Source organism: Balearica regulorum, chromosome 3 (genome assembly GCF_011004875.1).
Source record: "Balearica regulorum gibbericeps isolate bBalReg1 chromosome 3, bBalReg1.pri, whole genome shotgun sequence".
Classification (NCBI taxonomy): Eukaryota; Metazoa; Chordata; class Aves; order Gruiformes; family Gruidae; genus Balearica; species Balearica regulorum.
In genome coordinates, this window is record NC_046186.1 from 57,942,239 (window position 1) to 57,969,312 (window position 27,074).

At 41.8% G+C, this 27,074-nt stretch overlaps 1 protein-coding gene across 2 annotated transcripts in view; it reads left to right on the plus strand.

Moving 5' to 3' along the window:
• The first annotated feature begins 5,704 nt into the window (after positions 1 to 5,704).
• The window catches only part of NKAIN2 (sodium/potassium transporting ATPase interacting 2), a 561,621-nt gene continuing 540,251 nt past the window's right edge, over positions 5,705 to 27,074 (plus strand). The window contains exon 1 of one of the 2 annotated variants that reach the window (XM_075748025.1): positions 5,705 to 6,481. In XM_075748025.1, coding sequence (XP_075604140.1) covers positions 6,428 to 6,481 — 54 coding nt within the window. In that variant the 5' untranslated portion in view covers positions 5,705 to 6,427. The remainder of the gene's footprint in view (positions 6,482 to 27,074) is intronic. The other variant, XM_075748023.1, reaches the window with a different exon arrangement.

Genomic DNA, 27,074 nt, shown 5'->3' on the forward strand with positions numbered 1-27,074 from the left:
AATGTCCAAAGTACCTAACATATGAAGTGTTTCAAATCTCTGTGCTCAGATCTACTGAAACATAGGATCAATAATATTCATTTACCTGTACAATACTTTAACATCCACAAGTGAGAAATCATCGACTGAAAATAAAGTAGTGATAACATTATTAGACTTTTTTTTTTCTTTCTTTTTTTTTTTTTCCCCTGTTTTTCCAGAAAGGCTAATAAAAGCATAGAAAATTACAGTGTTAGTTAAGAAAAACATTGTACAAATTATGTCCACAGAAAGAAGTGGTAAGCCTCCAGGATGACAATTTTCTTAACCTTGCCCCTGTGTGAAACAACACAACGTGGCAAGGCATCCCTCCCCCCCTTCGATTCCTCCTGTTTCCCATTCACCCACAGATGGTGGAGCTGTCTGGGAGCTGCCAGAGCTGTTGCATCCTTGCTAGCTCTCCAGCCTGGGTGGAGAACAAACTCAGCAGCGAGGATGCAGTGACAGGGCTTGGCTGCTATTGTTCTGTGGCCCCAGTGTAGGTTTTTGCCATTTGTGGTGTGCTGCAGCTGGTGGCCCAGGAAGGTCACGGACACCCTCACGCACTGCTCTGCTGAATGCTGCCTATGGGAGCCCTGTGCTGCACCCCAGAGCAGGACGTCAGCTGAGCACCAGGGTACAGCACCCCTCGAGATAGGTTCAGCATTCAGTCTCATACACTATTTACTATTATTTTCTACTAGCATTCATAATGGCAGGTATGTGATGGCTACATTGTCTACAAAGTCAGTGTATGACAGAGTGCCAGGGACACATCATTCTCTTCTTCAATCTAACAGCTTGCTGAGCTTCCTCATTCTATTCCCTTCACATTTTGAAAACTGGCTTTTCCTTTGCCTGTGCAAAAGAAGTTAGAATGCTACTACTGCTACTTCATCCACTCGTTAACAATAATAAAATGCCCTAGAAAATTCCCTAAGTGGTTAGCATTGCTAGGTAGAAATGATACATCATATTCAAGAAATGATGCATCACACTCAGAAAAATGAATACGTTAAATAAATGGATTATCCTTATTATGCTTATTACTTATATCTCATTTAAAGTATGGATATTGGTGAATAAGGAAGTTAAATCTTATTCTACTCTTCATACCAGTTCCAGTAACCCAATATTTCTGTGCAGAGGGGAAAGGGAGCCTGTTTTAATCTCCAGTAGCCAGAGTGCATGACATGGCCTCAGATCTCCAGTGTAGGCTGGTAGGAATAATGGGTTTTCCAAACAGGAGCCAAGCACTTTTTGCACTTTGCAGCACCCAGGAGGTATCACTAAATTTCCTGTTTCTGTCCTTCATTTCATTCATGAAATGATGCCCCTCCTAATTTGCCTCACCCTCAGGCTAGTTGTTGTCTGGTGACTTTTACATGTCTTAAATTCATGCCTGAAAGGGATAATACCAGTCTTCTCATTCAGTTAAAACAAAGACTTGCTTAGAAAATGTACACATTTAAACCCACGTTAATGTTTCAAATATCATTATTCTCAGTAGAAACTGCTCCTTAGTTAAATGGCTTTCAGGCATCAGACTATTATATGACAGACGATTTTGTCACTATGCAAAACGTGAAACCTGTAATCAACTTGTTATGGCATTTCACAAAAGTATGTGACAGTAAAATAAGTAAACTGTCATTTGGGCAATCAAGTCTTGAAATCCTGCAGGAGGAAAAAAAAGTACCTGACACTCAATCTTCATGGTGGGGATGAGGTTCAAAAAATAATTTAATAGTGCTACAGTCTTACAAGTTTGAATAGAATTCTTACTGCAGTGTGCTTAAGCCTGCAATAATTTTGTATTATGTTTTAATCATGTATTTTCCCCCCCTAATTGATTTTTTCCCCAGATAATGTATATGCACGTCACACAGCAAGGTCTGCTCTGTTAACAAGGCGTTGGTTAAATTGAAACAGTATTTTCCCTTTACTATTGATGACAACATTATCAATTACCAAGCATTCTCAGACTGGTTTGATATTAGAAGGGATACAGTAGGCAGGAGCCCATGCTGATTTACCAGTGCCCGTGACAGGCTGGGCAGGCAGGGTGCTGGCGGCAGGGAAGAACAAGCTGCTGCATGGCTGGAATGCTGGGGATGAAGCGCTGCTGAACCCGTGCTGTGCTGGCTTTAACGGAGTTCACATAAAAGTTTTATTAAAGGGATATACAAGCCACTTGTTCACGAGCCACTTGTGGTCCTTCATGACGGTTGGTTTGGCTTGTTCTCGGAAGTCCTTGTTCTCCCCTGTGGCTGCAGGTTTGAAGAAGCAGGCTGGCAGCTGCAGCCCTCCCTGGGGTCCCCTCTCCCCCAGGTGCTCCCCCAGGCTCAGGGAAGGAGCAGACTAGGGACAGGCTTACAACTGATTAGTAAGTCCTGTCAAATCACAGGGAAGGCACTGTGGGGAACACAGGCTTTCTGTCATTATGCCACTGAAAGGCATGTTCCCCACTGCCCCCAAAACAGCAGACACCGCGGGTGTACAGGCAGTAGCAATAAGCTCTTGTAACTGGCACTGTAAAATGAATCTGTAGCATCCTGTTTCCAGTCAATGGTGACGGTCACAAATTTTGGAACTGATCTCTTCCCACAGATGAGTTATAGAAATAAGACTAAAATTACACTTGATTATCAAAAGAGTCAAGGGAAGCAGGGAAATCTATTTTTAGCTTTTTTTTTTTTTTCCCCCTTGTGGTCTCTTTACAGTTACAAACCAACTGGTGAAACCACTGAAATCTGCAAGTTAATATTTTGCATGGAATAACCTTCAGTGAAGAACACTGCACAGCCTGGCTTTGCAGAAAATTGGTTTTGTTTTGACAAAGTTATGAACGTTTGGAAATTACTCACTGAGCACACACAACAGGCCTTTTGTTAAGTCTAACTGGGAACCTACACAACAATATTACTGTATGTACACAGCGATCTCATCGCACACTGAAGCTGCAGGGCCCCAAGAACAGGCTTAGACTGGCCTGGGAAAGGCCCTGAGCGTTTGACCTATAGAGAGCTGGATCCTGTGGCTCACCTCGAGTGCTCAGGGAACAGTCTAATAAGGACTCAAGGGTAGTGCTTTACTCATCCTTCCCCACCTGCTCTACATAGTCATACCTTTTTTTTTTTTTCCCCTCCCAATATATAATTTGTAGCTTCTCTAATTGCACAGAGCAAGCAAAGGCAGGCCCACAGCAAGTCTAACTGTGGTGAGTCTGTTGGCTACAGGGAGGAGGAATCCTCTCTGACACCTCAGTGATGTGTTACAGCTACAGACTCTCACAGAGAACCTAAACATCACTATTGTCAACAAGCTTAACAGAGATGGAGAAATACCTTTCTCTTTAAATGTCAGCTTTTGGGAAGGTTCCTGCTTGGAAAGGTAGAAAGTCTGGAACAGCGGCAGAAGGAAACAGTGACAGGGCAGCACCAGAGCTCAGACAAAGGTCAGGGAACAGAGCAGTTCACACAATTGACTTCTTTGACTTCATTTGCCTCTGCTGAGGCCTTATTCTGCTCCTGAGAGGGACCTTACCAAGCAGTTCTGGTCAAAAACAGAGACAGGACAAAATGCAGTCCATACCCGTACGTCTAATATTGTAGGACAGAGCAAAAAAAAAGCTACCCAACTCCTGCTGAAAAATGGGGCACAGACAACCCAGAGAAACCCAAAGGAAGAAGAGGTTGAATGGATAAGTGACGTGGAGAAAGGCAGCTTGTGTGGAAAGGTAAGCTGTAGACCAGGGGAACTGGAAAACAGTGGCAGAAACAGACACAATTACTTTGAAGCTCAGGAGAAATAGAGATTCTTACTAAAAAGAAAAGCTATAGGAGAAGGTGCTGAGAAAAGGATCAGGGAGGTCTGGGAAGCTATAGGAGTCCATGGAGCCCTGCCTTTTGGACTCTGTCACTACTGCCCACATTTTCTTTAGGAAACCTCCCACTGTAATAAACAACCAGATCAATTATGGACACACAGAGAGCACTGGTATTAGCTTCCTCTCAGGAGTCTAAATGAGTACAAGTTTCCCCTTCTCCTGCTAGCTTCCAAGCTCCCAGTCTGAGATAATCAGATACACTGTTCTTGCCACTTTGTCAGTTTTACCAGGAAACAATCGCTGTGGGTAAATAAAAAGTATTTTCCATTGTTTTTTGACAACCTGACTCCTCAGTTGGGCAGGATTCACTATACTAGAAGAGATCAGTACACGAAGGCTAACATGCCTGGGATGAGACAGAAGTAATTATCCAGCAACTGCAGAGTCTACTACTACACCTTGTCTAGTTCAAATCTAAAGTTCAAACAACCGTAATACCAGCTAATACCTGCACACCAATGTCACTTCTGTAAAAGGCATGACCGGCATGCAGAAGAAGTCAAGAAAGACTATCTGAGTCCAGATGTACCTGAGCTGTTCTTTGCACTTGCTGGATGTCTCTGCTCTCTGAGCTTCAGCAGCTCCACAGCTTTATTTGTTCTCAGATACAGCTTTCTCTAGATGTTGCCTCCTTAGGTCCTAACGTGAATGTCTTCACTGTGCTTGGTGCTCTGCATCACCAGCAATTTGACAGGTCAATGCTGTTTCTGATAGCACTGAAGCTGACAATCAGAATGATGTCCTTATGGAGTGGAGGACAATCAGTGTCACCTTTGTGTGTGTTTTGCTTCCCTGTGGAGTGGTCATGACGTTATAAGGCATTTTAGGAATCAGAACTGTTTTTCTGACAGGCTGCCAACCATTTTGACAAACCCAGTTGGAAAGTGAGAGACAAACTACATGGGGTTCTAAGCTTCCAGAGAGCTTCCAGTTTCACAGAATATTTGTGCTACAAACGAACATCCACATGTGCTCAGAAAACCTAGTGAGGTTCCTCCAGTTCCTAATTGTTGACGTCACTGCTAAAACTACCTCCGCTAATGGACAGCTCAGCAAAAAAGTGACCTGGTCCGAATACAATGTCAAGACTGCTGCTGATGACACAGCAAGTAAAAGCTTTTGGAGAAGGATTGACGCATCAGAATTTGACAAATTTCCCACCAACTTTATGTATTCTTGATGCTTCTGATAGCAGAGAAAGGCTGGACCATGCCACTAAGTACAAACATTTCCTGTGGTGATGGTGAGCAGAACCAATTACTTGAAACCAGTTAATATTTTTCTAAATTTGCTCGGTCTTGTCCTTCTCTTCCTGCCCTCACCCTGCAGCTCCCGGCCTCTGCTCCGGATCCTTCCCAGTCCTCCAAGTCAGCCTCTTCTGATCTGTCTCCGCCTCTGTCCTCTGCTTTGGGTGGGAGGGAGTCCGGTGCGGAGGGCAGGGTGGGGGCCGGCGTGTCCCTAGAGGTCTCCGGGAGCTCTCCCCGGTGCCGGCCGGAGCGGCGGCAGCAGCCGCGGAGGAAGAACCGGCTGGGGCGGCTTCCCCCTGCACCGCCGGCCGCGGCCCGGCAGGCGGCAGCAGCGCGCCCCGCCGCTGGGCTGTGGCCGCGCCGGCTCCGCTCCGCGCTGGCGGGCTGCGCTCTGCCCCGCTACCCTGCCGTGACTGCGGGCCGCGCCGTGCTCCGCGCCTCTGCCGCCGCCCCCCGCCGTCGGAGGGGCAGTGCCTGGGCGGCAGGGGGGCTGCGGCGGGCGCCGGCTGGCCCGGCGGTGGTGGCGCGGTGCGGTGCGAGGGACCCCCCCGGGAGGGATGGGCGCGGAGACGTGTCCCACCGAGACAAAGGCGCCCGGGAGGGCAAAGCCGCCTCGCAGACAAAGCGGCAGCCGCCCGTCCCCGCCACTGAGCTGCGCCGCCCCTCCGCGCCCTCCCGCGGGGGACCCCCCAAACGAGGGGTTTCCACTGCTGGGGCTGACTGAGCCCTACCGGGAGGAAGAGGAGGAGGAGGAGGAAGGAGAGTGGGGGAGCGGCTGTGCCGTGGGCAGGAGGGAAACCGCTCTCCGAGCGTGAACTGAGCTCAGCACCGCCGCCTGCCTCGCCTCGCCTCGCCTCCCCGTCCCTCCCTCCTCCCCTCCTCCCCCCCGCCTCCCCCCGCCGCAGACGGCTGCGAGCCCGGATGGTTTGCGAGCGGAGTTGAGGGGGCAAACTTTGAAGCCCAGATGCCTCTGGGGCTGCGCGGCAGAGCGCGGCTGCTCCTGCAGGCACCTGCCGCCGCCCTCCCCCCGGCGCTGCCGCCCTCCGCGGGGGCGGTTGGCCCCGCTGCCGGCGGCCGCCGAGGCGGCGGGCGCTGCGGCCGCGGCTAGGGCGGGCAGGCGGGCGGGCGGGCGGCGGGCGCGCCCCCATGCGGGTCCCGGGCTGGGGCGCGCCGGCGGCGGCAGGCGGGAGCCGGGCGGCGGCCGGGCGGTGCTCTCCCGCCGCCTGAGTGGGCGCGGCGCGGCGCGGGACGGCGGCGCGGGGTGCCGGGAGCCATGGGCTATTGCAGCGGCCGGTGCACGCTGGTGGCGGTGTGCGGCGCGCAGCTGGTGAGTGGCGGCGGGGGCGGCCGGCGGAGGAGGGGGGGAAGGAGGGAGGGAGAGGGCGGCGGGGCGGCTCCCCCGCTGCCCGGAGGGGGAGCCCGGGGAGGCGGGGGTGGGGGGCAGCGCCCGCGCTTTGGGCGAGGAAGGGGGTGCGGGGGCCGGGATGGGGGAACGCGTGAGGTAGCCGGGTGGGAAATACGGGCTGCGTTACAGGTAGTTTCGCGGAAGCTTTGCCCGGGAGGCTGCGGTGGGCGCACGGCGGAGTTAATAAACTCGGGCAGTTTTCCCAAGCGTTGGCTCAACTTGGTACCTGGTTTCCCCTGGCAGGCCGGTATTTGGCAGGCGTTATGTAAAGCAGGGACGCGGCCGTGTCAGGGGTGATGCGTAGCTTTCAAACAGTTTGCCATACAGGTGTGTGTGTGTGTGAAGTGGTTATGCCTGAGCTTTTCTGCAGATGTGTATCCCTTTTTTTTTTTTTTTTTGTCTTTCAGACTTATTGGCCAGTGTATGTTAACATTGTATCATTATGTTGTTACAGAACTAAAACAATTATGTATTTATACTTACCTATAGAGAAGATGTGTGAGCACTTGTAGGCACAGCTACCAGTGAAACTAGACTGAGTTTAAAAAGTAGGCTCTGAGATACAATAACAAAGAGACTGCCTAAAAATAGATCTGCTCAGAAGGATGGTTAGACTGTACAATTGTATTCTGGCACTTTAAAAGTGACAGGGTTTAAAGTTAAGAAACTAAAGAAATGTCCCTTCCTGTAACATATACATGGATTGTTTTACTGTTATCAAATCAGATAGATGATGTATAGAATTCCTATGGATTTGGATGCAGTGACACACAGCTAAAGACCCATCAATGGAATATGCCCCATTTCTTATTTTCATTAGACCAAGTGTTTGTGTGCTGGCAGAACAGGTGCTGGAAGCACCTTTGTTAAGCAGTTAACCTTATAGCAGGAAGGAAATAATTCATGTTACTCCATCCCTCTATCTCTTACTGAATAGTTTTGCTGAGAAAGTGTTAGTCGGTATCAATGGCAACCAGCGTCGTCGCCAATTCCTCTCCTGCAGACAGGTACTAAGAGAACTACAGAAGAAAAAACCCGGTAGATTTCAGGGACCAAAATCAGTAAAACAGTACATAGGAACAGCACGATGTGTTAGCAGATCAGAAATTCAAAATGCCTGTGGTCTTTTCTGTCGGTTGTAATCAACCCTTAATCCTTTTGTATTCAGGGAAACATTTTATTTGTATATGCTGTTCTCCACCTAAGTTATCTGATTCTTTGTAGCTGGATGTATCTTATCAGATGTGATTTATTCATGCACACTGCCTCAAAAAAAAATCTTGAATAGAAGTAGTGAATCTTGAGTGGAATGGTAGGAATGTAACCTTTTCCAGCAATTTGGAAACCTAAAATTAATCACTGAAGTTCTTCAGATCCATTTAAGTTTCAGAGGCATGCTTTTCATTTTTTGCTGCAAAGGGAACAAAAATGGTTTAAATTTACCATTTACAGATAAAAGGTTGTTGGTTTTTTTTTTAATGCATTCAACCAACAGGAGGTTATGATGAGTGTGGAATGTGCTAAGATGTTAAATTATTATTGTTTTGAAAGTCTGTGGAAGAAAACATATTTGCTAACTCATCGTGACAAAAATACATACAAAACTCATAGTAAAAACATCAACAGAAATGCCCTGTGGGAATGTGTCAGCAGGTGGATGAGCAGGTAAGCTGATGTAGAATTGTAACATTACAGTAAACTATTTAAAAGTGGTTGTAAACTACAGTGTCAAATATAAATATTTTTAAAAGTAGAATTGTATTCTGGAGTAGCTTAAGCGATCTTTCAGCCTATTTACATAAACATTAGCAAACCTGGAAATTTTTACTGAGCAAGAAAAGGACATGCTGGCAGCAACACAAACCTCTGAATCACACTTGGCCTATGTAATGACATTTAGATAGGTTCAAAGCAGGAATAATTGTTTACATGAGGACAAAGTAGTTGGGAACGGAAAAAATAATGTCTTTACACTTTATTAAAATCACTTGTCATATCCCTGCATGTGCCATATGCCATCAGATGGGAACAGGTCTTGAGTTTTAAGTCAAGGAGACTTAAGTCTCCTAAGTAGGCCGATGGGTGATTGATCAGTTGTCGCTACATTTTAGGTAAAGGCTACTTAAAGGAGCAAATGGTGTCAAGATTCATCCTCGAATTAGCAGCCACATTAGTGCAGATGGATGAAGAAGTTATCTGGCTTGAGGGAGTGGGCGTGGGAAGCATTTCTACAATGATAACCAGATTTAAAAAAAAAAAAAAAACATAAAACTTTTAACGTGAAGATCTTTTATTACTGATGCTTGGGTTTCAGTTTTAAAATGGTCATGTTTGAAGTAGAAAATATACCTTTGTTTAAGGAAAAAAAGTTTGTAAAAAGTTTCTTCCATTTTTTTAATGAAAATATTTTCTTCCATCTCTGCAGAGCTAGGGTGTGGTGATCTAATTGATCTCTGTAGGCACTGTACAACAATATTGAGGAATACTGCAGTTCAGTAGAGAAGTTGTAGCATATTGTACACATATGGATGATGTAGGTCTCTGCAAATGGACAAAAAAGGTGGTTGTTTCAAATACTGGTGCAGGAGTAGAGCTACATCAACTTGAGAGACCCTGTGCAAGCACAACTATTTTCATAAATATATTTAAAGTGTTTATAGCTAAGGCAACCTACTGTACCATCAGATTATCAGAAAGCTCAAGGAATGTTTCTGCTCTCAAGGGCATACTGATCATTGCTCCCCTGCTTATTAACATACATATACCTTCCTGTTTGCGCTCTCATTTGTACTATAGAAAACAACCTTTGACAGCTCATTTTCCTCTGCGTTTGAGGCAATGAGAAGAATTAACAGCAAGTAAGAGCTAATTTTGCTGATGTTAGGAACAAGACATTACCTTCTGTATACAAAGCTAATTATCTCAAAATGTCTTTTCATTTTTTTAAGATAATAATTTTGGTCTCTCTTGTCCTTTGTCCTTCTGAAGAGAACCTCAGACATTAGGGGCTGTGGTGGTTTTTGTTGTATGTCAACCATCCTGGTTGCATTGAAAGAATTCTCTGCTATTACATTTTGTCCTTTAAACCTCTTTATTTTTGGGTATCTCCTTTTCTATTAATAGCTTACATCAGTAACACTAATATCTTGTTGCTTAGACTTTTTAATAGCAAGAGCCGCAGAGGTGAAACTGCCAAGATCATTGTGCTTTCTGGAAGGTTTCAAGAGCCCCATGGAAACCAGTTTGAAACTTTCTATGTGTACTCTGTGGCTGCTTGGGAAAACTTGTAGCAGTGGCCAAACGGGAAAAAGTACTACGTGTTTTCAACTTCGAAGCTCTCTTCCCAAGTGCAGTGATGAAAAAGGACAACATTTCATAAGGAAATTTCAAGTCTCTAGAAATCATTGCCTTATTGTTTCTATCCATCAGGCAAAGATTGCCATACTCCCAAGGCTAATTAGATAACAGATAATTCAGCCTTTGCACTACCTTCTCTCAATTTCCATCTGAGTTTATTTATGCCATGCTTTTTGTACATTTTTCCTGTACTTTTTATATTTTTAAAATAAATTGTAATATCATTCAGGTATTTTAGCTAAGTATTAAAAACCGTATAAAATTTGTTAACAAGCTGCAAATATACCAAGGCTCAGTTAGTGATTCTGGGGTGTTCAGTCTGATGCTCTAAAGAAGCACGTATTATAATAGACACAAACCCCCCAGTTTCTGAAACTTGATGTCTTTCACAGGCATCAATGTATGACATTTGCAGTCTCTCCTTTTCCTCACTAACACCTCGCCGTTTGCAGCATAAGCACACCGATACACAACCTGGTTGTGTGTCTTTTTGAACTCTTCCAGTTACAATTCTGGCTGAAGCCACTGTCCAAGTGTGTCATTGTGGGCAAGCAGAATTACAAAGGCACTTGGATTTGGTTGTTTTTGCTAACATAGGCCCAGTCTTTATCTTTGCTTTCAGCTAATGAAGAAAAAATGATCGAAACACTAAAAGCGTGTATGGAAATGTCCTTGATCTGTGCTTTTCCGTAATGCAAATTAAGAAAAAAATCAAATACTTTATTTCACAAACTGTATCAGCTGAGGTAATTTCTATACTTACCTGTGATAGCAATGTCCTTAAACACATACATAGTTACCTTGTTGCACATGAAGATACATATTTGATCTGTGGCAAATAAAGTGGTGGAACCACTCAAACGCAGGAAATTAATTACATACAAACTGGAAAGTAGTATCTACTGTACGTCTTCTGTGACGACTTCTGACATCATGAGAGATGCCCGTAATCTATATTGCACACATGATATAAGACTGAAGAGTGTCTTGTTCTCTTCCAATTCTCACCTGCATTATAAAACAACTGTACATGTAACTACAGAGAACAGAGCTTGGTTCTTAGAGAAAAAGTCTGCCTTAGTGATCAGTCCTGTAAAGTTTTGGTTTGCCTTCTTTAAACATGAATAGCAAACATTCTTATGCTCATTCAGACACTTCAGGAACGGTGATCATGGCAAGTTCCAGTCAATATCGCAAATCTACTTACAAGGTAGCACAGTTTAATACCATGAATATCCTTGCCTGGGGAAAAAAAACCTATCATGTTTTAACAGTTTGCAGGTTGAATTGTCTCTGGACTTCCAGGGAATAAGGTTTGCTAGATTAGAGCTGAGGTCCCTCTGGGAGCAAAGCAAAGGCATTTATACCAGCTACTCCCTAAGATCAGCTACTCTGCAGTTTTATGTAATAAAGAACATAATTTTGTTAATATAGACTTTAATACTATCCGTATCATTAGGGTCCTTTCCAATAGCACACCAAACCACATAACTAGTGTACGTAGCATGGGTTTGGTTTTGGGTTGGTTTTGTTGTTTTTTTTTTTTTTTCTTTTCATTTTTGCTGTAGGGGAGTGGTAGTGAAAATTTTGGTATTTGCTTTTAATTGCTGGGGTTTGGGGAGGGTTGTTTTTTCTTTTTTTTTTTGTGTGTGTGTTAATCGTGTTTCATTGTCACTGTTGTCAATGGTTTTCAATAGCAGCTTTAGGAGAGAAGTGTCTGCAATGGAAAATTCTGATGACATGTACATGTTCCTACATTTTCTGCTAGCAAAAGGGGAATTAAAGATGTGGTCTTTCCATGTGGAATGGAAAGTGATGTTGTTGCTGCTCTTAGCCTGTGGATCTGTAGGTTTATCAATCTAGAAAGAGAGTAGAAAGAATTGGTTTCGGTGTTTTGGATAGTACTTAAATATAAGTACTGCCTTTGAAATTGTGACTACGTCAACGACTTGTGTCTGTGCCTTCTTTAAAGTTCTGCTTCTTGCTTTGTTTCAGTTTTGATAGGAAAGAAAGTGAAAGTCTTAGTTTCATTGTATCCAAAAACATTGTGATCCTACTAGCAATGAAAAGGAAACAGTCCTGTGAATAGCAGACTTTCAGCAGATGTGTATTTGAAAGCTATTGTATAATACTAAGAAGTAGAGTTTGAGGTGTTGCTGGCAATATATAAAACAAGGACTTGAGCATGAAATCAGAGAGCTAACATCTTTTGTTGCTATGAAAGAAATATGTAGCAACCTTTTTAGGTTTAAGTGAGACCCTGGTAGAAAAGTAAACACTCCTTTTCTGTTTTTGAGACAAAATACCGAGGAATCATAACCACACTGTTTCTTTTTCTAATAACTTGAGGTCAAAAATAGTGATGCATACAAAAAATGGATGTCAGAGGTAACGGTCCATTATGTCTTTTAATTTTAGCAGTTTGACATTCACTATGAATGGTACAGTATTTTTCATAGAGGTGTGAATGAATAGTAATTGTGAATAACCAATCATGCACTTCAAGAAAAGCAGAGTATGTTGTTTTAAGATACAGAGGTAAAAGATTTCAGACCAGCTGAATAGCAAGTTTAATTCACTGCTTTTTGAAGCTGAACTTCTTTAGAGTTCAGTGAGTAGACTCAACATTCAGATACCATGATGACGGGTAGGAGGGAAAAGTTTAAATAGACTGAGAGGAGTTGAATAAACTACCTGAATATAGGGACCTGGAATATCTAACGAAGTTACTCTTCTTGTATAGCCATGAGGCACATCTTTGACAGTAGGAATTAGTTTCATATTGACAGAGATTTGAGCTAACACCTTGAATGATGAGCAGCAGGGTGAATTTTTTTTTCTTTTTCTGTTTCTTTACAAAAAGCACTAAGTAAGAATTTTTAAAAGATGCTAAAAACTCTCTATAGTCACTCTGTAGTCAGTCCAGAGAAATCTCTCATTCTGTAGCCATCAGAAAGGAATAGGCACCATTGCAGAATGGTTCACAGCAGAAACATAATGTTTCGAGTTGGTAGTGAATTTACTGTCCTAGGCTGAGCTGTGGGACTGTATACAATGGAACTGCAGCAGATAAGGTTTGTAAACGAGTACTTTGTGACTTGTTCCAGGAAAGAATCTAAATCCATGTGAGGTCTTCTCAATGTCCTGGTGCATCTGATGACGTGGGTCTCAACATCTAGTTTCAGTTAGCACGACGTTTTAAGAAACTTACTTGGGCTTAGGGACTGGTGAGATTCAGCCAGTGTCTGCTCTGGAGGCTGATGTCAGTGCCCAGTAAACTACCTGGGTATCCCATACACTCCAAACTGCCTTTTTGGTCCCATATTTCCACTGAGCTCAAGAGATTATCCCCGGTGTACAATGCCAAAAGAGACAGCTGTGCCTAATGACATTTTGTAAGAAAAGGTGTGTCAGAAATCTTGAATTTCTACAAGATTTACTTATGGTTCTGAATTTAGGTGACATTTAGCAGAGAGTAACAGTGAGTGTTTTCATATTTAGGTGGGGGTAAGGGTATTGATGGTCTGACTAAATTAGAATAATCTCTCTAGGCTCCTCTGCAGTGAGAAGAAGGACTCCTTCAGGGGCCAGGTCAGAGTGTTACTGCCCTTTAGAGTTGTGTCTTAAGTAAAGTGGTCCTTCAGCCTTAGAAGGCTTTTTAGGAGGGGCAGGGAGAGTAGAAATCATTGTATGCTATTTTGCCATCCACAGTACTTATTATTTACATTCCCCCCCTGCCCCCCTTGCATTTTCACTAGTGATTTTACTGAGGACATTTTGATTTTAAGGACGACTGTGATCTACAGATTAAGAAGTGATGTTTTGGAAAGGTGTTTGTCTCTTCGTTGACTGCAGAAGGAAACTAAGGAGCCTGGTTTCACCGGAGCAAGGTCAGCTTTTGTGCATACGCCCCTTAAGATCCCCTAAAAAATATGCTAAAATCAAATGGATAAAACCAATTTTTGCTCACTTTGGTTTTTAGGTGATTTTCTGTAGCTTCCAACAGGAGTGAGGAAGACAGGGATGATGGTAAATAATGGGTGATAATAAAGAGTATGCTGAAAACACAGTAATTTTAAAGCATCAAATAATTTGTTGTCACCCAGATTAATCTTCATTTATTTTTTTATTACACTGAGTGAAAGAGAGGGGCTGTTGAGTGCTACCTGGCTTGTGAAGTAGAATGGACACAATAGTTGAAATGACATTTTCTTGCCCCTGTGGCAAATAAACATTTCACAGTTTGTTATTTTATCCCCTCTCCCCAGATGTTTATGTACCAGCTGGATGGCATCTGAGAATTGTTCCAGCATTTTATCATTCTATAACCCTCTGATAGAAATGACATTTAGAAGAAAAATTACTGATTTCTGTGTTCACTAAAAAGTAAACATGCATAGCTAATAGTTCTATTCACCACAGATCATACTTATGCATTTTTAATAAAAACTTGATTTTAATTCATACATAACTTATGAGAAATGTTTATCAGTTTAGGGCTCTGCTGATTCCCACTTAAATGTTTACACATATCTGGATACCTTGAAAATGTCTTTCATTTGAGGCTCACCTTTACCTTTTATACACAAACTTGCTTCTCTGCTGCCTACATAATGATGCAATGTATATAAGAAATGCTGATTGTTGTACTGATTGCTGAAATCAGTAAAAGTACTATCTATATGACATAAATGAACCTCAGATTTTCTTATGCTGTTTGAAGTAATAACTTTCTAACATTGGGGTTTGGGTTCGGGTTTTTTTCTGATTTTTTTTTTTTTTCTCAGTTGGGATATTAGGCGGCATGTCTAGTGGCAAGTCACCAGTTACATGTAACTGGCAAGTTACTGGTTATGTGAGTGGAAATATGAACAGTCTATAGTATCCTGTATTCGTACCATAACAGATTGAAGTCTGGTTTCCACACCTTTCTTTTCATACAAAGGAATTCTCATTAGCAGACTTTTGGACAGAAGGCAGCATATGAAGTTAATTCTATTATTTTTGAGAGGCATGTCAGAATGATGATGCCTGTCATGTTTATATGTTGCATCACCTTTCAGAAGGCAAAAATGCAGGACCATTTGCAGGTGGTGGTAGAGAGATGCATGCTATCTCATTTAAGCATGTAATGAATAGGCTCTTAACCACCTTCTGGAGGTGGCTGCCTCTTTCCATTGACTATATGTGGATCTTTGAGTTGCTGCCCAGTTGGGAATGAAACTCCAGTCTCTCTTCTGCATGCACCTTTATTTACTTCACTACATAGTTAAGCTTGCTGATTTTTGGTAGTATCTTTGTACTAGAGAATAGAGTGTGAAACTCTATTTTTTATTTTTTTTTTTTTTTTAAGATTTAGGCAGCATATACATGAGTGATGCATAACATTTCTTCTGGATGAATGGAAGTCGTGCTAGAGGCCTAGAACAAGGGTCAGAGGGCTGTCCCTGTTCACCTTGAATAACATTTGCTGTTTGAGTGATCCAGCAGTAGTGAGTGAAACTGGTCTGCATGAACAAGATAGTGTTAAGAGATAGAGAGTCTTGAATCTAAGGTACTGACTCATATTTGTGTAAGAAAGCTTAGCTGTCTTAGGAAATGATGTCATTCCTTTCCAGGTGACTCACACCATGGGTCAATTTACTAATTAAAAATTCCTTTAAACTTCTTCATAAAGGGACTACTAATTGGCCCTCAACAAGTATATTCTTCTCGTTTGAAGATAAAAAGCTTTTGTGAGGAAAGGAAGATAGATACTACGATGTCTCTTTAGAACAATGCATGGATCTTTGAAAAGCCATTCTTCAATAATTAAACAAAATGTGAAGTTTGCAAATTTTTGCCATGACCAACAATAGCCCAGCATTTTTCATTATTCTCTGGTCACAGTCTCTGTGGCAAGCTGTTCTATTACAAAGCACAGAAACAAAAGGAGAAAAAAGCCCGTTGTGTGTCATTGCTGTCTTCACAAAGCCACAAATACATTAAACTCAAGATACTGTTCATTGTGCACTTGAGCCACCAGTGACAAAGGTGCTGTGAGTACCACTGAATATCAGGCAGTCGTATGTCATTACATCAGTGTTCAAATTGGCAGAGCAAATGACAGTAAAACAAATGAAAACATTAGCAGCTAAAGGAATGCAAAAGAAAAGAGGCTTGTCTGAAAAAAAGAATGGAAAATATGGATGTTATTTTTGCCATTAGCTATAAAGTTGATTTTCCCTACTTTCTTTTTTTAAAATTTATTTTTAATTTCTTGGCCACGCCCATCTCATGCCCTTGAGGCCAGTTACCTTTTATTGTCTTTAATAGTAGTAGCAGTCACAGGCAGTGACAGCAGCTGGTAACAAGCCAGATGATGGCACTGGTAGTGTTAACATAAGACATGGGCTTCAGTGTATCCTGAAAACAGAGTTCATTGTCTTGGATTTGATCAGACTGGCTTTCCTGAGTGTGGACCTGGCAGTAAATTTGTACTTGCAGAGGGAAAACCACAACAAGCTGGACGCAGCGTTCAGCAATATACCTAGTAATGCCTGTTTCTGGTGCTGGCAACCTCTCAGAATATTTAGAGGAGCTGCTGTCTGGTACATTTTTTTTTTTTCTTTTTCTTTTTTTAAATGAAGACCATCACCCAGGAGTAGGGTCGTAATGGCAGGTACAGAAGAAAGTTGTTGGCCTCAACTGCTGGAAGAGATGGTGTCTGTTCTGCGTCGTGCTAAACTGTGCTTTTTCAGATGCATAATAAAAGTTATTTATGGACACCGATAAAGTGGTATCTGTTGTATAATATCACAGATAGGCATAAGGACAATAACAAAAGGCAGCTGGTTTAGTAAGCTCTATTTGCTGTAGAAATGTGCTGTTCTTTGCGAATTGAAATAAAAAAAGTGGGGGGAGAATGTTGTGGTTTTTTCTGGTTCCTGGCATTTGCAATCATTCTTGCTTTGCAGTGTGCTTATAAAGACAATTATGTGGGCCCCGTGGCAGTATTATATTTGTCACGACTAGCGCCTTATTAGAGGACAGCTGCTCCTCTGCCCAGCACATATATGTAACTACCACTGACGATAACAGAAGCTATGAGTGTAGCCCTCCTCTGTGTTACACCAACGGGGGATGCTGGAGCTCTCATGGTTTCAGTTAATTAGCACAAGTTTAAAACTGGGAATGAAGCAGCGATGAAGCTGGGACTATTCACATGCTTGTTCTGAGTTCAATGCCTGTGAGGAGGTTTTGAATTTCCAGCAATTATTACTTGGCCCTTGTAACAGGTGAGTAAGAAAGGCACTGTCTGAATGCACAACACCCGAGTCTCTCAGATCATGCTGAGTGCCTTCACTAGAAGGCCAGATATGCAGGTCCCCAACAACCTAGAGCAGCCCCAAGGAAGATCGGTGCACAGAGGATATTGCCAAGTTTTAAGCATTTTATGGTAACTAACTCCTCAGTCTCTCTCTAATTCCATCAGGATTAAAGAAGAGGTGACCAGCAGATTTCTCCAAAGCTCCTCAGATGCTGTAGCGGTTCTTTGCTGTCCCTTCTATTGAGAACTGGACCGATTTGGAACAAAGAAGAATATAGAATTGGCACAGTGCCATCATAATGCCGTTAAAAGCTAATGTAAACTCAGCCGGAGCAAACCATTTGCAATGAACAACATGGTTTGGTGGCCATGCCAAACCCAAGAACATATTCTCAAGAAGGACCTCTTGGCATTTTAGCTATTGTAATGAGTTACATGTGTACATTCTTAACTACTTGCCTCTCTAGCTCAAATCTGCGCAGTGGGCAGCTCAGACTGGCTTAGGGAGTGTAAGCCCATGCCTCTGTGTTCATGTAGGTTTCTCTTTTGTTGCTTTTTTGTTTGTTTGCTCTTCAAAATTTGAAAAATTATAAGTTCTGCAGTATTTGGGGTGACTAATTGGATTTCTGGATGAGCAAAAACCCTGACTTTTTTTGGAAGGTGAAAACCATTAGTCTTAAAACTGTAGTATCTATTCCAGACAGTTTCCTTACTAATTTAAGACAAGACAGGTATACAGAGCTACAGTGATGAATGGATTGAACAGTTAATATTTGACATTTCATTTTATGATTATACCATTTAAAAATAGCTGGCTTCTGACACACTGCTAGTATGTTTTTATATGAATTAGAAAATCTAGATTTATAGTAAGTTCCCTGTTACCTTTTGGTTTGAGGTCTCTGGAGGATGACTGCACTGAATATCCTAGCTACTCTGATGTTTGGTGCAAGTATTGACACATTCAGTAGAGATGGCTCGAGGACGTGGGGACATTCATTTGCCCTCATGGGTGGGCTGGTCAGGTGATTGACAGAGAACTGGGCAATAGCAACACGGTCAGTGGTAAACTTAAAAATAAAATACAAAAAAAGAAATAAATAGAAATTATTATTAATTGTCTGAGGGATAATAAACCTCTGGAAAAATGAAAACTGGTGATAACAGCAAGCGCCAGAAGAGTACTTTAGAATGGCCCTCTCTGAGGCAGTTTGGAAGGTATGGCTGCCATAACTGGAATATATGGGAGATGCAAATCTTGTATTTTAAGCTCTCCAGATTTCTGGAGAACTTGATTCTAATCTCTGCACCCCAGGCCCACCTGCACAATTTTGGACAAGATTTTGTCTGGTCTCATAAATGTCTCCCTGTGTTGGTGGTGCCCAGCTGTGGCTGGGATTTGGGGGAGACTGACAAGAGCGCACTCGGTGTGCTCTGTGTAAGCTGTGACTGGTGGTATCCAGGGGGCCAAGCCATGGTGGCACCATTCGTACCCCAGTACAGCGATGGCTACTGAGTTGGCCACATTCTTTCAGCGTTAAGTGATTTCACAGTGAATTGCATCAATTTTTCACCCATATAATCCAGCAAGAAGGTGGAGGAGAAGGCTTGTGCTCACGCAGAGACCTGAGACTCTGGCAGCAGGTTGTCTCTGATCTTCTTTAGTGGAGCCTTGTAGGTTAGAGCTTTTACACCATTTATTTTGAAGATGTGAATTTTTGTGAGAGGAGTGTGCTGAGGTGTGCTTGCTGAGGGAAGGGATGGGTAATCTTCCAGGAGCATTTCCATGTAAAGTGTCAGCTTGCATTTTTGAGGAACCTGTCTTGATGAATGATGTGGTCCCTGCCAATTCTGTCTTCCTAATCATACAGATCTTTCCCTGAGTGGCGCAGGTTTGTGCTGCTTCTTACATAAGGTTCAACCTAGACCTAAATGATTGGTGTGCGATGGTGGGCAACTATTCATTTCTTCTAAAAGTATTGTGCTCTACATCATAGCTATCCTAGAACTTGTATAAGGTCAGTATGCTAACGCAGCCACCTGAATCCCTTTAGAACATCAAATTTGATAGAGATAAAATGTGCTTAGTGAATATTTTTTAAAAGGTCAAAAAGTAAAGATGATTTATTTACTTCAATTGAAATTCAGCAGGTCTTAGGTTAAGGTGAGGGACAAAGAAAATAAATCTCTAGAATTATGTTATACTTGACAGAATATTGATCAATAATTGTCTCAGCAGGAGCTGATGGTGAGCTGAAAAGTAGTTTTACAAATTTACATAAATAGTTCTGATTGGCACTTCTTTTTGTCACAGTGCTCTGCCTAGATTGTTGCTCCACGCTTTGCCTCTACACTATTGTTTCAGGAATGTTAGACCATCCACATTTTTCATTAAAAATAGGTTAGAAAATCCTGTATTTCAGTTAATGTTCCTACAATGTAAGAAAATAAATACTTGCTTTGACATTATTACCTTACTAATTTCATGAAGAAGGTTTTTCACTGTAGTGGCTTTACTGGATACCCCACATTGCGAGTAGTGCTACCATAAGGAAGTTGGCCTTGGAAAGGGAAAGCACTTTCCATAGGCATTTAATAATCACTTAGGGAAGATGTGTGTCTATGAAGTTCTTCTAACAAGAGTATTCATATTTGCAAAATATCATTGTTGTGATTTAACCCAGCCGGCAGCTAAAACAACCACACAGCTGTTCACTCGCTCCCCCCAGTGGGATGGGGAAGAGAATCAGGAAGAAAAAAAAAAAAAAAAAAAAAAAAGTAAAACTTGTGTATTGAGATAAATACAGTTTAATAGGACAGAGAAGGAAGACAAGAATAATGATAATAATAATAATAATAATGATAAAAGAATAAAAGAATATCCAAAACAAGTGATGCACAGCACAATTGCTCACCAACAGAAGCCAATACTCAGTTCTCAAGCAGAACTGCATCCCAATCTACTCCCCAGTTATATACTGAACGTGACATCATATGGTATGGAATATCCCTTTGGCCAGTTTGGGTCAACTATCCTGGCTGTGTCCCCTCCCAGCTTCTTGCCCCCCCCCCCCCCCCCCCGCCTTCTCGTTGGCAGGGCAGTATGAGAAGCTGAAAAGTCCTTGACTACCTGGCAACAACTAAAACATCAGTGTGTTATCAACATTATTCTCATCCTAAAGCCAAACCACAGCACTATAGCAGCTACTAGAAAGAAAATTAACTCTATCTCAGGACAATATATAGTTATTTTCTGTTATAACCACTCTCTTCTTGTGTCTACTGTGGTCTCCCTATGATTGCAGAAGTAATACAAGCTCTTTCACTAGCCAGCTAGCATAATCTTAAAGTAGGTATTTCTAGTGCATGTTATTGAACATCTGTGTCATTTACTGTACCTCTTTCTTTATTTGCTGACATATTTTCCCATTCATAGAAGCACTTGAGAGGAATTCCCACCAGCTACCTCAGCGCCTAAGCTGCATATCAAGACGATGTAGGCAGGCAGGTGCCCCCGGGGGGGGATTCACTGCCCTTTGTTAGCATTTAGCAAACTTAACTTAGGTGCTCTAAAGCATGCTCTGGAAGAAACAGTATCTCTACCAACTTGATACAAAATATTGGATCCTAAATTAGGTGCCTAGAGTACACAGAATACATATGGCCTCTCTGCCCCCCTGCACATCTGGTGTATACTTCTTTGTGCCAAGTGTAGAGTAGGTTAAAATATGGGCAATTTTTTTCCCCCTTTTTTTTTTTTTTTTTCCTTTCTCTCTCTTTCCCCCCCTCTATATTTGCTTTCAATGCCTTCATCTTTGTAATCAGCTGTGTGATAGCACAGGCAAGCTGTCCTCTCTAGACAGCCTGTGATTTGCCTGCACTAGCTTTAGGGCTCTAGTCTCTTTTGGTGGGATGCTGACAGAGGATCTGGAGAATAAAAAACTCCTTTGCAGGGACTGTTATCACTTATCCTGGCAGATACACTGCATGATGGAGTGTGTTGCTTCTGAAGCAGGCCAGGTCTAAAGCAAAGTAGAATTAAAAGGTAGATGCTCGCACCATTTTCCCCTGCTCCTTCCACACACACATGCACATGCACACGCACACACTCTGCCATAACCAGATTTGTTAAATTATAGCATTTCCTTATGGATCTGCACAATACATCAAGAAAAAAAAACAAAAAAAACCAAACAAACAAAAAAGAGGCTATTTCTTCAGTCTTGCTTATGTATTAAGATGGATATAATTGTAAACAGGAAAGCTGTAAAATAGAGTTAATAAAATTCATCCTTATAACGACTATTTGCCCTCATAATGGTGACCGAGTCTCTGCTTTTCAAGAGCTGACAGGCACTAATGGAGTATGTGAGAGCGGTTTTCTTTCATATCCTCTTTTTGTCACTGTTCATGTCTTTTCGCTACTTGGGTTCTACTTGTATTACTTCCTTGAAATGTCTTGGTAGCAAGAAGAAATAGATAGAGCCACTGCTTAGTTGATATTTGTTGTATTAGCTTGCCTTCTGCTGCTGCTATGAGCAATATTACTTATATAGCTATAAACCAAGTTATGTAAGCAGCAAGAATTGCTTACTAAGTACCTACTCATAAACACAAAATATTTCTGGACAGAGTCATTCTTTCTGGTTCTTTCATCTGTCATTTAGGCTTCATGAATCTTCTTGGTTGCGGTTAGTCATAGTCAGTAATCTGTTTAGTGATAAGGCAATGTCCAGCCAAACAAACCCACCTACAGTTCACTGGCCTATCATCTTTATTCCTATAGGTAACTGTGGTTAAAAATGCAAGGGAATATCAGTTCTGTTGCAGCCAAACAGAACAAAAAGAGACAGAGACATTCCCCAAAAATACTGTGCATCTTGGGGAAATGCATCTTCAGTGAAAGAAAATCCATTGACAATAAGTGAATGGAATGACAGTAAGGCTTATTGAATTCAAGAAGTGCAGATAGGAAAATAAGAACTTGTCTCTGACATAGTAACAGAACCACCACGAGATGTGAGGATGAAGGAACGGTGAGAAGAAATGGAGGGAAGAGAAAGGAAAGAAAATGCATCACAGGTGGGACTGATTTTGAATTTGGGGAATTTAATTTCACAGGGATGTCTTTCCCCTAGACCAACCTCTTTATACTGCTCTGAAATCCAAAAGGCTGAAATGAATCAGTCTTTCAGGGATTACTGGTTCAGATGAGATAAAGGGGTTGAAGGAAGCATGCCAGTTTGAAACATTTATTTGATATATGTGTGCATATACAGGAAATGTATGTGTGTTTATCTAACAGAAAAAAATGGGGATGTCTCAGTGATGTGTAAAGTTGTCATATTTGACACCAAGTTTGTATTTAAAGCAGTGGTGTGTCAGGTACTGCAGGTGTACTGCAGTGCATACATGATGATATTCAATATATCATAGAATTGGAGACTTTCAAAGAAAAACTCACGTATCTCTACAGCTTGAGTTGGAAAATGGGGCTTCTTGGGGAAAAGATTAGTAGATGTAGCTTAAGCACAGGGAGAGTCTCAAACAATATGTTGAATAAAGGGTATGTATAAGCAATGGATTACATATCCATTTTCCGCTCAGTGTTGCAACAAAGGAGACAGCAGCTTAAGCAAATATGCCTGAATGAAGTCACAGCTCTGAATGTGTCTGCTATGAGTTTTTAAAATAGAATCCTGTTGAATTGAATAGAGTCATCTTCTCCTACGCTGCATGGGTGGTACTCAAGACTTTAGGAGAACGGATGATAAATCTGATACTAATGGAAGTATATTAGAAAGAGATATGAATTTATCTTGATGCATGTGTCACAGGTGAATTTGTCTTTAGCAGACCTACGAGCTGAGTAAATGATAAATGTTTCATATTTATGTCATTGAATTAAATAGGAAAGGTCATTCATTCTGCCACTTTCTACTATTATTATCAATGCTAGACTGCTAATTTGAAAGAAAAAGGAAGGAGAACAGAAGAAAAGAAAAAGTAACCTAGGTAATGAGTGGAGGTGGCAAGACCTGATGGGAACACAGAAATACAGAACTCCTCTTCAGAGCTGATATAAACTCGAGAAACGAATACAGACAGAGAGCGCTACTGGATCTTGCTGACCAGGGATCTCGTTGGTTCTGGCCATTCTTTGCAGAGGCATTAGGACAGAGCCCTGGGGAATGGAGAGGTCTGAAGAGACAAAAGGGATGGACAAACTGTCGCATGCACACAAGGATGTCTTTGTTATGCCAGTAACCGGTATTGCTGACCATCAGAACTGATGTTTCTTTTGGTGGATAAATACCCTGCATTTCTGTTTATTCCAGTCACTGGAGGCTTGCTCACCTAAGAGAGAAATCAGTTGAGCCATTTGAATGGCGTGGGTGGGGAAAAAACCATACTTTTAGCTTATGTGCTCTAGCAGCAAGCACATGCACTTAAAGTTCATTTTGTAAAAAAAAAACACCTTAAAATATGCTTAGCCCAGTAATATAAAAGTTGTAACATAGTCTGTAGTTTGTATTGAATATATTTAGAAAGTCTACTAAAATTCAAGCTTCAGCTCAGATGTTGTGATAAAGAAATCAACATAAATTGAGGACCCTGCATGAATGTCAGACAAGCTTTTGTTCATAAATTGTATAAACTTTGATTTTTTAAGGCAAAACTAAGCCCACAAGACACATGATAAAGGAAAGAATGTATTACGATTGGGCAACCTTAGTATTTTTAAGACTACCCACAGTGAGAGACCTTTTGGCTAAGACAAAGTGGTAGTTTGCAGGTTTTTCCTGCTTCTGAAACCTGTTCTTTTTTTGCTTTTTCCCTCACTTAGCTTACAAAACCATAAAATCATTTTCCTTTTCTATTTTTCTTTTCTTTTTTTTTGTCAAGCCGTACATGCTTTGTAGTTGCTGAATGTATAAAAATTTGTGTTATTTTGGTTTTGTGGGGGGTTAATTCTTGCTGATGTGAGCTTTTAACTTTGCTTTTTCCTAATTTGATGATAGTACTCTTTTAAAAATATCTGTGTGTGTTTCCTGGAGTTTATCAATCACCGCACAAAAAGTCTGTTCAAAATTTAAGTCTTTGCTAATTTCCCCTGAAGCTTTACTAGTATGATATCGATATGTCTAGGCCAAATCATTTTCCCTCCGTTTGCTCTTCTATTACTTACTCATCCAGCTTACCTTAGCTGCTAGCCAGGCCTAAAGACTCCATGCTTTTGCTGCTTTAGCTACTTGGTAAGCTAAGAAATAGTCAATATAGTGAAAGCTGTTTAAATTAATTCCATGGACTTGCCTTAGGTCTTAACATAGACTAGTTTCTTGGTTTCTCTGCAGTGAACAGGGTGAGCAGGGCAGGCAAAAGTACTCCTGGAGCCATGGAGTGGGGAAGGTGTCTCATCTCCCTTCTTGGCTGGGTTTAGGCATCCACCCACTGCCCATGCTAGACGCCTGTGTGGGGTTAGGATCCCCACTTGCAACCTGTGCTGGAGTCAGACACTGGGGTCGCTCTTTTGGTACCAAGAGGATGCTCGGTCCTTTCTGTCACCATGTTTCTGGAGAAGGAGGGGTGGCAGCTGTAGTGCTGCCCATTTTTCACATAGTAAGTGACTTGGTTTGTGCATACAAGAAAAAAGCATCTATTCGTTGCGCTCTTGAGCAGACTGGGGCTGAAGCCTTCATTTCTCAGCCATCTTGAGAGAGAGTATCCTCGTCAGGAGCAATAGGAACATCTATCCATCCTTTATTCAGTCTGGTCCAAAAACAGGACAGCGAAAGAAAAAAGAGGCCTGAGCTCCACATATGTGAAATAGAAGAGTTCCCTAAAGATATGCACCTACACTCAGTCCTTGGACCACTCTACTTGTTTTCTGTGATGTTATAAGAGTTGTAAGATGCATAAGCAGTATTAGGATCAGATCTATACTGGGAATTTGTTTAGTGTGGTATTGAGTTGGGTAGAAGTAAACTCAATCTCTTGCCCAGACTCATGACATCAATCAGTGGGAACTGGATCTGAATCCTTAACCCTTGATGCTCTCTTTTTCAGGAGTGATCTTATTTCATTTCTTCTTTAGTAAAGTGGTTCAAAGAGTAGTTACACTAATCATTGCTGTTAGCAAAAAACTAGATTCAGGCCCTAGGACATTATTAAAAACATTAACTAAACTCTTGAAAAGATTCCTTATAAGAACTACTTTTATTACAACACCAAGTTGCTTTGTCAGGAAAAGTAGGATTTAGGTAGAAGGATCAAACATAACTTCTATTTCTCTCTTCTTCTTTTTTTTTTTTTTTTTTTTCCCTTGCACTCTAAGATATGGTTGTTTCTGTCATCATCAGTAATTATCTAAAAAAGCTTTGCAAAGGGAAATTCCTTAAGCTTGCATTCTTCTGCTAAGTTACTGGTCATGGTCTGATTTTATTCAGTGAGACTGTAAAGCCAGTTTCAACAATAATAAAAACCCAAGTATACTTGGAGTTCTCTGTGCCTAGGAGAAATACTGAGTAAGTCTAAATCTGGGCAGCCTGGTAGTTGTCATAACATTGCTCTTTTCTGTTCATTCTCTCAGCTCTGCGCCCTCTCCGCAGAGCAGCACTGTGCGTGCGTAGCCTGCCGCAGGCTGAGTGTGAGAGTCCCCTTCGGACGGGGGATGCCAGGCGTGAGGGGCTGAGGGCAGCACGCAGAGCTCTGGCACTCTTCACCAGATTGTGATCTTTTGCCTTTGAGTATCTCTCTATGGCTCTTTTATTTCTCTGAATAGCTCCTTATAGCAATTTCCAAACAGCTGAAGATACTTTGATGTTGGAATTGAGATTTTTTTTTTGGGGGGGGGGGAGTAATCTTTTCTGGGTGCTTTTTTCAACATGCCTGGACCATGTTTTGCACAGAATGGAGTTTTTGCTGAGCGTTGTCCTGTGTTTTACATCCCTGGTATCCCACAGGCAGAAGTGAGCTGTTCTTTTCTTAATCTGTCCTTCTCTTTGGCTGTGTTGTCCTTTGAATCCGGGGAAAAGAGGGTGTTGTGGTTTATTTGTTACATATCCATCTGATTACTGTTGCTATGAGCTTACTGCCATCTGGCAGACAAGAAAAAAACCCCACCACCATCACCACCACCAAAAAAACCCCTTTATGACCCACAGTCTTCATAAGTACAGTTCTGGTACTGTCAGATGGATGGTGTGCTTTCTGGGCTTATCAAAGGTCAGTGATGTTTCTTCAGTTTTCCAGTGTCTTTCAGTTCAAGCAAGTGTGCTTTCAACAGACCGATTATGAGTTTGTGAAAGCAAGACTCAAGTTTTTGAAAGCTGCCCCTGTTTTCAGTCACCCAAGTCTGTTAAAATTTAAATAAAAAATGGATATCCAAATGCCTTTCTGGCAGCTTTGAAAGTCTTAGCTTATGGGAGCTCTGTTGCAATTGCCAGAGTCCAATCCACGAAACCTGTATATCAGCCAAGTGATTCAAGAAAATTATTGGTAGCCACCGTTATGGTTTTGTTTTCATTGGCAAAAACATTAATGTAGTAGCTTTGCTATCTTGCCTCAGTTTTTCATCCAGACTGCCAGTAATAAAAAGTATGATTACTTCATCGGAAATGTGCTGCTTGCTATAATTCCTGGAATCTTCTCTGTTGTATTTTCTTTTCTCTGTCTTATTTTTATTTCTCTTATTATATCCATAAAAGTTAATCAGATGATGATGTTTGGTATTTGTAAAGCTTAAACTGCTCCTTATATTTGGCAATACAAAGCTAAATTAGGGATCTTTTCCAGTTTTGATTATTTTTTAATGTAATGCCTTCTAGCTTTTACCTCCTTGTTACTCAC